Source organism: Silurus meridionalis, chromosome 14 (genome assembly GCF_014805685.1).
Source record: "Silurus meridionalis isolate SWU-2019-XX chromosome 14, ASM1480568v1, whole genome shotgun sequence".
Taxonomy (NCBI): domain Eukaryota; kingdom Metazoa; phylum Chordata; class Actinopteri; order Siluriformes; family Siluridae; genus Silurus; species Silurus meridionalis.
In genome coordinates, this window is record NC_060897.1 from 634173 (window position 1) to 646667 (window position 12495).

The following is a 12495-nucleotide window of genomic DNA, read 5'->3' on the forward strand; positions in this document are numbered from 1 at the left end:
GTCCTCATCTGATGCTTCTCTAACGTTTATTTATTGCTTAACTAATACTTATTTAACCCTCATCTAACGCTTATCTAATGCTCCTCCAGTCCTATTCTGATGCTCGTCTAATGCTCGTCTTTCATCTATTTCTCATCTATCATTTAAAACTCATCTAACCCTCATCAGGGATGTGGTATCTTAGTGTTTAAAGACATTGGACTTCTAAACAGAAAGCTATGAACTCACAACCCAGCACAGGGTATAAATGAGATCATTGTAAGTTGCTCTAAAAAGGCGTCTGCCAAATGCCAGAAACTTCATCTAATGTTCATCTAATACGAAAACTCATCACCCTCATCCAGCGTTCCGCCAACATGTCGTGGTTTTCTGGGTGTATTTACTTAAAGACTGGCAGTGAAATGTATTTGTATGTTTATGATGTAGTTATGACGTCACAGTTTGCCCCTTAACCTCTTTAGTAAACTTTGAGAAACAGCGTCACAACACCTCCCTCTGCTGGCCAGGACTTATAAGTGCAACGATTTGAACTAACATGGAGGCAGCAGTTCAGTAGAAATAAAGTCTCCACTCCTGAGATTTCTGCCCAGACCTTCTACAGAAAACAGAGTAAAATCACTTCTCATGAATCAGGTAACTGCCGTGTTTCTTCTTTAATAGAATCTATTAAATAAAATAAAGTTTTGATTAATGTGATAAACATCATGCCCTCATAAAACTGGTTTAAACTCTACACAACAACAGATTATTTATTTACAAATAACTCTTTTCCTTTTCAGGTTTTATCATTTAAAATAACAATAAAATGTTTTTTACCCTAACCCTGATCTACACTAATTACTGGTTGGAATTGTTTGTTTGTTTTGTTTGATTTAAAAAACACAGCATTTTTATCAGTTCAAGCGACTCTACATGCTCCTGTTTATCCAGAGTCTTATAACGTTTTACCTCATTAATTTAATTAATTACATTTAATTTCCAAACTTTTAAATGTTTAATTAGGACCATTGACTGGCGATGAACAAAACCATTTTTGTGAAATAATAATAATAATAATAATAAAACTATAATATCGTTTTCTTATGATCATTGAAGAAAAATAAAATATTTTTTAGAGAGAAATAAAATCCTCTGGTCAGTTTGAAGTGATGAGCACATGGAAGGTTAATCAGATTGTAAATCTTTCTTTAAGCACTGACATTAAATCTGTCAATTTCTGCTTAAATTACATTATATTTCGAGTGCTATTTAGAGAAAGAATGAAAAAAAGGAAGAAGTGAATAAATAAATAACTGAATAAATTAATACATTTCATTTTAGCAGCTGGAGAGGAGATCCTCACTTGCTGGAGAACATTGTTGGAATAAAGGGAACAGCTCTCTCCTGGCTCAGGTCTTATCTGACTGATCACTATCAGTTTGTTGATGTAAATGGTGAGTTCTCCACACTCTCTGAGGTAAAGTTTGGTGTTCCGCAAGGATTTGTCTTAGGCCCACTGCTTTTTTCTTTATATCTGCTGCCTCTGGGTGAAATTATACATAAACATGGTATTCGCTTCCATTGCTATGCTGATGATACACAGCTGTATATTTCAGCAAAGCCAGATGAGAGAGATCAGCTTAACAATGTTGAGGAGTGTGTAAAGGACATTAGACAGTGGATGCTTGATAACTTTCTTCTGCTCAACTCAGATAAGACGGAAGTACTTTTACTAGGACCACATGCAGCTAGAAGTAAACTTTCTGATTCTGTAGCATCTCTGGATGGTGTTTCTGTCTCAGTGTGTACAGCAGTCAAAGACCTTGGTGTGATTATTGACCCGAGTCTTTCCTTTGAGTCTCACGTGAATAATATCACCAGGATCTCCTTCTTTCACCTTAGAAATATTGCTAAAATTAGAAATATGATGTCGTTACAGGATGCAGAAAAACTAGTAGATGCTTTTGTAACATCTAGATTAGACTACTGTAACGCTTTACTGTCTGGGTGTTGGAGTAAGTGCAGAAATAAGCTTCAGTTAGTTCAGAATGCAGCAGCAAGAGTCCTCACTAGATCTAGAAAATATGAGCACATCAGCCCTGTTTTAATCATCTACACTGCTCCCAATTACATCTCACACTGATTATAAAATACTACTACTGACGATAAAGCACTTAACGCTCTCATGCTGCAGTATCTGAGTGAACTTCTGTACCAGTATGATCCTCCACGCCTACTTAGATCAAAAGGTGCAGGCTATTTGTTGGTACCTCAAATAATGAAGACTCCAGCAGGGGGCAGATGTTTCTCTTATAAACCCCACAGTTATGGAACAACCTTCCAATCAGTGTTCGGGACTCAGACACAGTCTCAGTGTTCAAGTCGAGGCTGAACACATATTTATTTAGTGGAGTGTTTAGTCAGTAGGTGTTTGTGAGGTAAAGGAGCAGATCTGGAGGGATCATGTATATGGAGTGTTTGGTGAACTGGGATATTTGGATGCTGTCGTCTCCTCACTCTCACACGTTCACTCAGGTTTGTTGATGGTGGTGTGGTGGGTCGTCTCTTATCCCAGAGATCCTCATGTCTGTGTTTCCTTCTGCTTCTCCCTTTTAGTTCTGCTGCTACAGTGAATCTCACCAGAGTCCAAACTGCACAGTGACATTAACTTTCATACAATAATAAGGAGACTTAATAATCCATATCCTTCTCTTCCTGTCACCTTCTTCTCTCTCTCTCTCTCTCTCTCTCTCTCTCTCTCTCTCTCTCTCTCTCTCTCTCTCTCTCTGTCACCCCTCTTGAGTCTGGTTCCTCTCACGGTTTCTTCCTACCTCATCTCAGGGAGTTTTTCCTTCACCACAGTCTCCACCGACTTGTTCATCAGAGACACACTTACACTTATAAAAACATCTTCATTTTTATCTCCACATTATCTGTGTAAAGCTGCTCTGAGACGATGTTCATTAATTATAATCACAATACAAATAAACATGTAATTGAATGTACAATCACAGTTAATAGAGAATCATGTAGGTGATGTAGAGTTGATGTAGATTTGATGTGGAAGTGATGTAGATGTGATGTGGGGGTGATGTGGAGGTGATGTGGAGGTAATGTGGAGGTGATGTGGAGGTGATGTGGAGGTGATGTAGATGTGATGTGGGGGTGATGTGGAGGTGATGTAGATGTGATGTGGGGGTGATGTAGAGTTGATGTAGAGGTGATGTGGAAGTGATGTAGATGTGATGTGGGGGTGATGTGGAGTTGATGTGGGGGTGATGTGGAGGTGATGTAGAGTTGATGTGGAGGTGATGTGGAGGTGATGTAGAGTTGATGTGGAAGTGATGTAGATGTGATGTGGGGGTGATGTGGAGGTGATGTGGAGGTGATGTGGAGGTGATGGAGGTGATGTAGATGTGATGTGGGGGTGATGTGGAGGTGATGTAGATGTGATGTGGGGGTGATGTGGGGGTGATGTGGAGGTGATGTGGAGGTGATGTAGATGATGTGGGGGTGATGTAGAGTTGATGTAGAGGTGATGTGGAAGTGATGTAGATGTGATGTGGGGGTGATGTGGAGGTGATGTAGAGTTGATGTAGAGTTGATGTGGAAGTGATGTAGATGTGATGTGGGGGTGATGTGGAGGTGATGTGGAGGTGATGTGGAGGTGATGTGGAGGTGATGTAGATGATGTGGGGTGATGTGGAGGTGATGTAGATGTGATGTGATGTGGGGTGATGTGGGGTGATGTGGAGGTGATGTGGAGGTGATGTAGATGTGATGTGGGGTGATGTAGAGTTGATGTGGAGGTGATGTGGAGGTGATGTAGATGATGTGGGGTGATGTGAGGTGATGTAGAGTTGATGTGGAGGTGATGTGAGGTGATGTAGATGTGATGTGGGGTGATGTAGATGTGATGTGGAGGTGATGGGGTGATGTGGGGTGATGTAGATGTGATGTGGGGTGATGTGGAGGTGATGTAGAGGTGATGTAGATGTGATGTGGGGGTGATGTGGAGGTGATGTGGAGGTGATGTAGATGTGATGTGGGGTGATGTGGAGGTGATGTAGAGGTGATGTGGAGGTGATGTGGAGGTGATGTAGAGTTGATGTGGAGGTGATGTGAGGTGATGTAGAGTTGATGTGGAGGTGATGTGGGGTGATGTAGATGTGATGTGGGGTGATGTGGAGGTGATGTAGATGTGATGTGGGGTGATGTGGGGTGATGTAGATGTGATGGGGTGATGTAGAGGTGATGTGGGGTGATGTGGAGGTGATGTAGAGGTGATGTGGAGGTGATGTGGAAGTGATGTAGATGTGATGTGGGGGTGATGTGGAGGATGTGGAGGTGATGTGGAGGTGATGTGGAGGATGTGGAGGTGATGTGATGTGGGGTGATGTAGAGGTGATGTAGGTGATGTGGAGGATGTGGAGGTGATGTGGAGGTGATGTGGAGGTGATGTAGAGGTTATGTTGGAGGTGATGTAGAGGTGATGTAGAGGTGATGTGGAGGTGATGTGGAGGTGATGTGGGGTGATGTAGAGGTTATGTGGAGGTGATGTGGAGGTGATGTAGAGGTTATGTGGAGGTGATGTGGGGTGATGTAGAGGTGATGTGGAGGTGATGTAGAGGTTATGTTGGAGGTGATGTAGAGTTGATGTAAAGGTTATGTTGGAGGTGATGTAGAGTTGATGTGGAGGTGATGTAGAGGTGATGGAGGTGATGTAGAGGTGATGTAGAGGTGATGTGGAGGTGATGTAGAGGTGATGTAGAGTTGATGTGGAGGTGATGTAGAGGTGACGTGGAGGTGATGTGGAGGATGTGGAGGTGATGTAGAGGTGATGTGAGGTGATGTGAGGTGATGTGAGGTGATGTGGAGGATGTGGAGGTGATGTAGAGGTGATGTGATGTAGAGGTGATGTAGAGTTGATGTAAAGGTTATGTTGAGGTGATGTAGAGTTGATGTGGAGGTGATGTAGAGGTGATGTGGAGGTGACGTAGAGGTGACGTGGAGGTGACGTAGAGGTGACGTAGAGGTGACGTGGAGGTGAAGGTTTTTTTTGTTATAATGATATTTTGTTTTATAAAGTTGTTCAGATGTGAGGTGTGTGTTTGTTTCACCTCACACACTGCTGTATTCATTCATCTCATCTTCTCTGAGTTGTTCTAGGAGGATAACCACAGGGGTGTGTGTGTGTGTGTGTGTGTGTGTGTGTGTGTGTGTGTGTGTGTGTGTGAGAGAGAGAGAAAAAGAGATAGAACAAGTGATGAACCAACGGGTTTGGGATCAGTCCTGATTGTTCAGATGTTTTATTTATTTAAGTTATGATTTTGAGAATTTAATTAAATGTAAAATGTTGTGTATGAGAACAGTTGAGGCTCTGGGTTACTGATCGGAGGGTTTCTAGCCCTGGTCTCGCCAAGCTGCCACTCTTGGACCCCTTGATCAATGCTATTTAACCCTGTGTGCTGTAGGGGGTGCTGTATCATGGTTGATCCTGCTCCCTGACCCTGGCATCAGAGCAAGTTGGGATATGTGAGGAAAAAAATTTCACTGTAATGTTTATGTCACAAATAAAGGCTATTGTTCTCTTCTATTAAATCATATGTAGTCATTTATTTTTAGCCTAGCAGCAATGTTAGCCTCGGCATGTCAAACTAGCGGCCTTGATCTGTGTCTCGTAGCGTCTAAGAGTTTGTGTCATGTGATCGCTCGTGTTCTGAAGTTACATCACATGTTCAGGAGACGTTTATTAATGTTATTAATATAAATAAATACGAGTGGAACTTGTGTTCCTTTTGAACATAGTGAAGAACCCTGTGTGTCCCTCAGAACAGCTGGAGTTTTAACCCTGGAGGACTTTTGGAAAAAAAAGAGGTGACGGGGGGATGAGACTCGTTCTCGTTCTCGCTCTCGCTCTCACTCTGTCTCCAGTTTTATCTTTAGCTTCAGAATAAATAACACTTCCTTCCTCAGATACAAGTTCTACTTCTTCATCCTGAACACTCACTCAAACACACACACACACACACACACACACACACACACACACACACACACACACACACACACACACACAAAGACCCAGACCAGCTCAGACCAACACTGTCTCTGTCTGTCTGTCTGTCTGTCTCTCTCTCTCTCTCTCTCTCTCTCTCTCTCTCTCTCTCTCTCTCACAATCTATCTATCTATCTATCTATCTATCTATCTATCTATCTATCTATCTATCTATCTATCTATCTATCTATCTATCTATCTATCTCTCTGTCAGTTTCTGTAAGTTTCTGTCAGTCTCTTTCTCTCTCTCTCTCTCTCTCACACCATCTCTGTCAGTTTCTATCTATCTATCAGATCTATCTATCAGATCTATCTATCAGATCTATCTATCTATCTATCTATCTATCTATCTATCTATCTATCTATCTATCTATCTATCTATCTATCTATCTATCTATCTCTGTAAGTTTCTGCCAGTCTCTTTCTCTCTCTTTCTCTCTCTCTCTCTCTCTCTCTCTCTCTCTCTCTCTCACCATCTCTGTCAGTTTCTATCTATCTATCAGATCTATCTATCTATCTATCTATCTATCTATCTATCTATCTATCTATCTATCTATCTATCTATCTATCTATCTCTCTCGCTCTCTATCTCTCTGTAAGTGGAAGTTTCACTCATGCCCCCCACACACACACACACACACAACACTCTTCTGTTGTCTCAACACTGTGTATCTATTGTTCTTTGTATTAACTGTTCTGTCTGCTTGTTAACTGACTCTGTGCATTTATACTGTATATAAATAAAGCCTTGTGTTTACTCTCCTTCTCTCTCTTATTACAAGATTTATTTTAACGATAAAATAATGGTCCATTGATATAAAAGCAGACTTTGGTCCTGGGGGTAGAAACTTTTGCATATTTACTAATATGAGCATGTGGGTTATGTAGTGTGTTGTATGTGAGCTCTGTTCAGTAAAGTCGTGCCGTCAAATCCACTGTGGCCAGCGGGCATGTGATCATGTGTTTTTTAATAAAATTTACCTTCTGATCCGAAGTCCAACACTGAGCTACCACTTCTCCGCCGATGGGATTCGCATCATGATGCATAGCCAACAATACGCTTCATTAAAGATACATACCAAACATTAAAAATATGAACGAAGCAGCCTCTGATGCGATACAATACGATTGCATTACGAAGCAGTGCGATCCGATTACGATTCGATTCAACACAAGGGCGACAACATCTCAACAACTCAATATGATACAGAAAGTTCACTTCGATTTCTTTGTTTTAGACAGACAGCAAATCAGCATTTGACTTAAGCAGCTCTGCCTCTGCCATGTTAATCTGTATTCGATGTGACTCTCAGGACACGCCTCCGCAGTGTTACATCATAAACACGTAGCAGCAGCGGCGCTGAGAGAACGCACTCGACAAACGAGGAGAAATCCATCTACATTGAAAATATTGCTCACAAATTGTTGGTCACTTTCTAAATAATAAAAGTGTAACGCATCTTTTAATAATTATATAAAAATAAATCATTTTATACCAACACAAATATGTGAAAAACACATCGCAATATCCAATGTAGACTTTTTTTAATTGATGCATCACATTGTTTACTTTTTATGATAATGATCGTTGAATCTTACCGTCCATACTAGACATAGATGGAGAAATTGTGCAGGATCAGGACTGAAGTCTCACGAGGTGACGTTGGAATGAGATGAGCTTCTCAGCAGCTCCCCTGTGCACTGTGGAGATATGAAAATGTATCATTTGCATGTGAAACCGTCGGGATCAAGTCGTGGCACTCGCTCATTTCTCCTGTTTGTTTGGCTGAACGTGGAGAAGGAGGAGGTCAGGAAGTGTTCACATGGTTCTGTGGGGGAACTGGGGATGTATTATAGGGACCGGGATAAGTGTGTATGTGTGTGTGTGTCTGTGTGTGTGTGTGTGTGTGTGTGTGTGTGTGTGGGAGGCCTGGAGATTCTCATCTAGCTTCATGAAAGAGTTTTTGTTTACTTTAGTGAATGCAACTACTCCCTGTCTGTCATTCATTCTGGATTCTTCTCAGCTTGTTGTATTTGTATTAAAAGTGTGAAATGCTGAACATCCAGAAGTTCAGCAGGACTCGTGTGTTAAACGCAAAACGGAGCAGGAAGTCGTTTTTCTCTGTCCGTGTCTCTTTAAGAGCAGGGGGAAGGGTGAAGGGGAGGAGTGTTATGATGAGTGGCTCACTTTTTTTTTAGCAGAAATTCCTCTCTCAAGAGTTTGGCATTTCCTCTGAGCTCACACAGACACACACACACACACACACACACACACACACACTCAGTGGCTGCTCTTTCATTTCATACAGCGTTCTGCATCTTGAGAGAGAAGGATTCTCAAAAAAACATGGCCCTGTAAACCTAGCCTCTGATGTTAGAGTACTCTTTCCAAAGTTTGTAACATTGAGGAGAACTTGAGACTGACAGAACATCTGGGAGACTGACTCAGCATGGGCTACCCTCCTCCATCTCATGCCTGCGAGAGCTCCAAGGCCCTGGACTGAGAAAAGAACAGGAGGATGAGTGTGTACACGCTAAACCTCAGGGTTTTCTGGCTTCTGGTTTCGTGCATCTTCGGAGTCCTGCTGCTGCTTCATCATTCCGTGTTGCTTGAAACCGAGGAACGTTCCGATGGCTGCTCCGATCAGGGAAACGAATCCATCTCTCTGATCAAGTACGTGTTTGCCTTTGCACTGTGTTATTTCTTTATCAGGTACTGCTCATCTCAGCCTGGACAGACTAAACACGCTGTTCATGTCGCTGGAAAACCTTCGGGTCCTACAAGGGAACTGTTGGAGGAGCACTTTGAGAGGTATGCACGCCTTTCTCCACATGTTCTCGGCCACAGCAAGGCTCATGTGGCCAAGCTGGTGAGCGAGCTGGTGCGAGTCGGACGTGCCGACATCATTCCAGAGTCGTCTCTGGCATTTCGTGGGGACTTTGTTCAGATCGGGAGCTCGTACGAGGAGCACAAAGTGGGATCTCCGGACTGTTTTGACATTCTGGTCCCTCTTAGGCTTCCCCGAGGACTCAAATTGGAGCCTCGCAGTTATGCTGAGAAATGTGGCGGTGCTCCACTGGTCACCTTGGAGACACCGAGGAAGGAGGAATGGCCGAAGCGGCACAAAGCTTTTACGGACACTTACCTGCATTCGGACGGTTCACCGGGAGTCTACAGGTTAAATCCGGACTCTGTGATGCGCTGGTTTTACTGCGCATCCCAGCGCTGTCTGTCAGCTGTACGATACCCGTTTGAGCAGCGTTGTTTGCTCAGTCTTTCTCTCATTGAGGGACAACGTGTACAGCTTCACCTAACACCACGATCCGACTATGTCTGCTGCCACATCTCCATGGGCGTCCGACTTATCCCAGCCCTTCCTCTGGGTGATTCCGCCTTTTTGGTTGCGTCACCTGGTGCTCGGCGTTCGGAAGACCTGTGGACTATTTACTTTCCGAAGCAGGAGCAGAAGCTCCTTGGATGGTTGAAATCCAAACTCCCTGCCAGTTCCTGCCATCTCAAGTGCCTTCAGCTGCTCAAAGAAGTGCGGGACCTTGGCGGGCAAACGTTAGACCAACCAGCGGGAGCCAAGTGGAAAGGAGTTCTTTCATCATATGTCCTGAAAACTGCCTGGCTACGTCTTCTGCTCAGCACACCATCTGAAGCTTGGGAAGACCGCCACCTGTTGGACCGCATAGAAGACCTGCTGCGTTTTCTAAAAGACGGCCTACAAACCAGGAGTCTCCGGCATCTCCTGCTTGGCGGAGACAAAAAGCTACTGCCAGATTCTGTCACTTTGCCAAAGATCTGTAAGGAAACCGTGCCATCTAACCTGTGGGCCGAGTTCAGCGTCGAGACTCTGGACCTGGTCACGGCTCGTCTCTCCTACTCCTGGACTCACCTGCCTCGTCTAATCCGTCTCGGACGTCCACAAAGGACAACTCTAGGACGAGGTGTTCACTGTAAGCACATTGACGCAGAGTAGATGCTTTATCTCCAAACAGGGTCACAGATTTGTTCGTCTCAGGTGTGTTTTTTGATCTGCCCATGTGTGCTTATTGAACAAATTGTGAACTGAGAGAATGTTGTGTTTTTGTTCGAGCAGTTTGTGGAGAAGGTACGAGGATTGTATTGCATCCCGGTACAAATATTTCTTATTGTACTGTATCTCAAAGGTCATGAAGGACACACAAAATCGCTGCTTTGAATTTAAGTCATAGGCCAAAGATTTATAAAAACGAATTATTGTCAGGAGTGTGTGTGTGTGTGTGTGTGTGTGTGTGTGTGTGTGTGTTCAGCTGTGATATAAATGCTAAACGTGTGAGCACTGGTTGAGATTTGTATTGACTCACAGACATCATGTGGGTCGAACTCAGAACAGGTTTAACACACACACACACACACACACACACACACACACACACACACACACACACACAGTGTTTACTAACTTCATTGTGTTTCACTGCACTTGGTGTGATAGAGCAGGACATGCGTGTGTTTTATTCACCCAGCAATTTGCATGCAATTATTATTATTATTATTATTATTATTATTATTATTATTATTATTATTATTACATGTTTAATGTTTTGAAATGCCCCTGAAACGTGTTAGTTCCGGTTCACACGTGCGTTATAGCAGCTATAAACGTCAGCCTCTCTTTATTCTCTCTTTTTAAGTTACAGTTGCTGAGAGTTTCTTGAATCATCCTTAATATTTGCAAACCAGTAAATGCATTTCTCAAAACAATTTGTTCAAACAGCAAAACACATTGGATACTTAAAAAAGCCTGAACTTTTTTCAAAACCTTTAATTCATCTGTTCATTAGAATAACAGGAAGGTTTTTCACAATCGTGATGGTTTAATGTGTCGGCATGTTGTCAGTATGATGTTTCAGCATTTCCTGATGTGAAATGCGATTCGGATCCCAATACTAGCGTTCGTTCCTTTCCTGGTTCTTCATCCATTTTCAGAAATTGTAATTCTGTCTTTGCAAGCAGCAAGCCGTCACAAAACCTCGTCTGAATCATTCATTCTTTTATCACGTGACTTTTATAGATGCTGTGCAGTTATATATGGATGGAGAAATGATCAGAACTTGGTGAATGTGACATGTTGGGAATCTGTTTATTGAAAATTTAAAAGATTTGATTTCTGATCAAAGAAAAAACGAAATGAAATAAATGAATCAAAAAAAGATTCGTTCATTTTGATAAACGAAATTCAAAGAACCGAGTCACTAAAATGATCTGATCTTCACATCTCCAGTGCATTTGCTCGCCAATGAAAGACCTATTTTAGAGAAGTAGCTGATGATTGGTTGATCTGATGTCAGACACATTTACATAAAAAATACGTTTAATAGAAATTGAATCTTGACAGATTGTGACAACTGCTTTAACTATTTTGCATTCAGTGACATGTAATAAACTGATGCTGAGATGTTTTGAGGTTCAGACTATTCAGGTGAAAACCAGTGTACTATATTTTGATAAACATGAACTTAAACAGTTGATAGTGTGGGAAACATCAGACACACAATCAATTAATTAATGAACATTCGCAATTAGTTCAAAGAGAAAAAATGCTTTTATGATTCGCACACATGACGAGGTGATGTGGAGGTTGAACAAGTTTTGAGAATTTTATTTCTGATCTGAGAATCATCTCCAAAGCGGCTGAGAAAAACTGTAATAAAAGGAAAAACTCCTCTTTCCTGAAGACATCATTGCTTTAACTTCTGTCTGTGACCATGTGATGACACTGGAGACTCCTTCCATCACTGGAGTCTGATAAGTGACTGTTTCTTTCCTCTCACAGTGTTTTCACTGTAACTATAAATAAAGAGAGAAATGAGATTATCTTGAATAAAAACACACTCAGGGACATGCGGTTGGAGGAAACGGAATATCTGCTGTGTCTTGCCGTCCCTCACACACACACACACACACACACACACACACACACAAACTACACATACACAAACTTCTGATCCCTGGAGATACCCCTCTACAGCTTGTTGCCATGGAGATGGGGATTTTACGCCGGGGCCACTGGGGATGGGGGTGGATGGGGTGGTTGAGTCGCTCCGTCCCACTGAGACTCATGAACAATATTCTGGTTTTATTTCTTCCCCCTGTTTTTCCCTTCTTTCACAAACATGAAGGTGTTTTGACTGCGTTATTTACACACTCCTGCGCTCATGTCCACCGAGGAATCACATCTAACCCAGGATGTCTGAGTCACCTAACACTCTGAATCACACACACACACACACACACACACACACACACACACACACACATTGCTCAACTGTTCCAATGAAGTTTCGTAGTTTCACTTCACTTTATTAAAAAGAAGAACAGAATCTAAAGTAACAAGAAAAAGCTCACAGTGTGAAACAAACACAATACGGCTCTATACACATCACGTGATGGAGAGATGGAGGGAGTGAAT

The 12495-nt window shown here is 42.3% G+C and overlaps 1 protein-coding gene across 1 annotated transcript; it reads left to right on the plus strand.

The window, feature by feature from the left end:
• Nucleotides 1-8257: 8257 nt before the first annotated feature.
• On the plus strand, nt 8258-11947 carry LOC124396330 (inositol 1,4,5-trisphosphate receptor-interacting protein-like 2). Its single transcript, XM_046865422.1, has one exon. The coding sequence runs from the start codon at nt 8557-8559 to the stop codon at nt 10018-10020; it is 1464 nt and encodes a 487-aa protein (XP_046721378.1). The 5' UTR covers nt 8258-8556; the 3' UTR covers nt 10021-11947.
• Nucleotides 11948-12495: the final 548 nt, after the last annotated feature.

What these genes read in the sequence shown, in the direction of transcription:
- LOC124396330 (XM_046865422.1), top strand. Translation starts at nt 8,557, where the DNA reads ATGAGTGTGTACACGCTAAACCTCAGGGTTTTCTGGCTTCTGGTTTCG.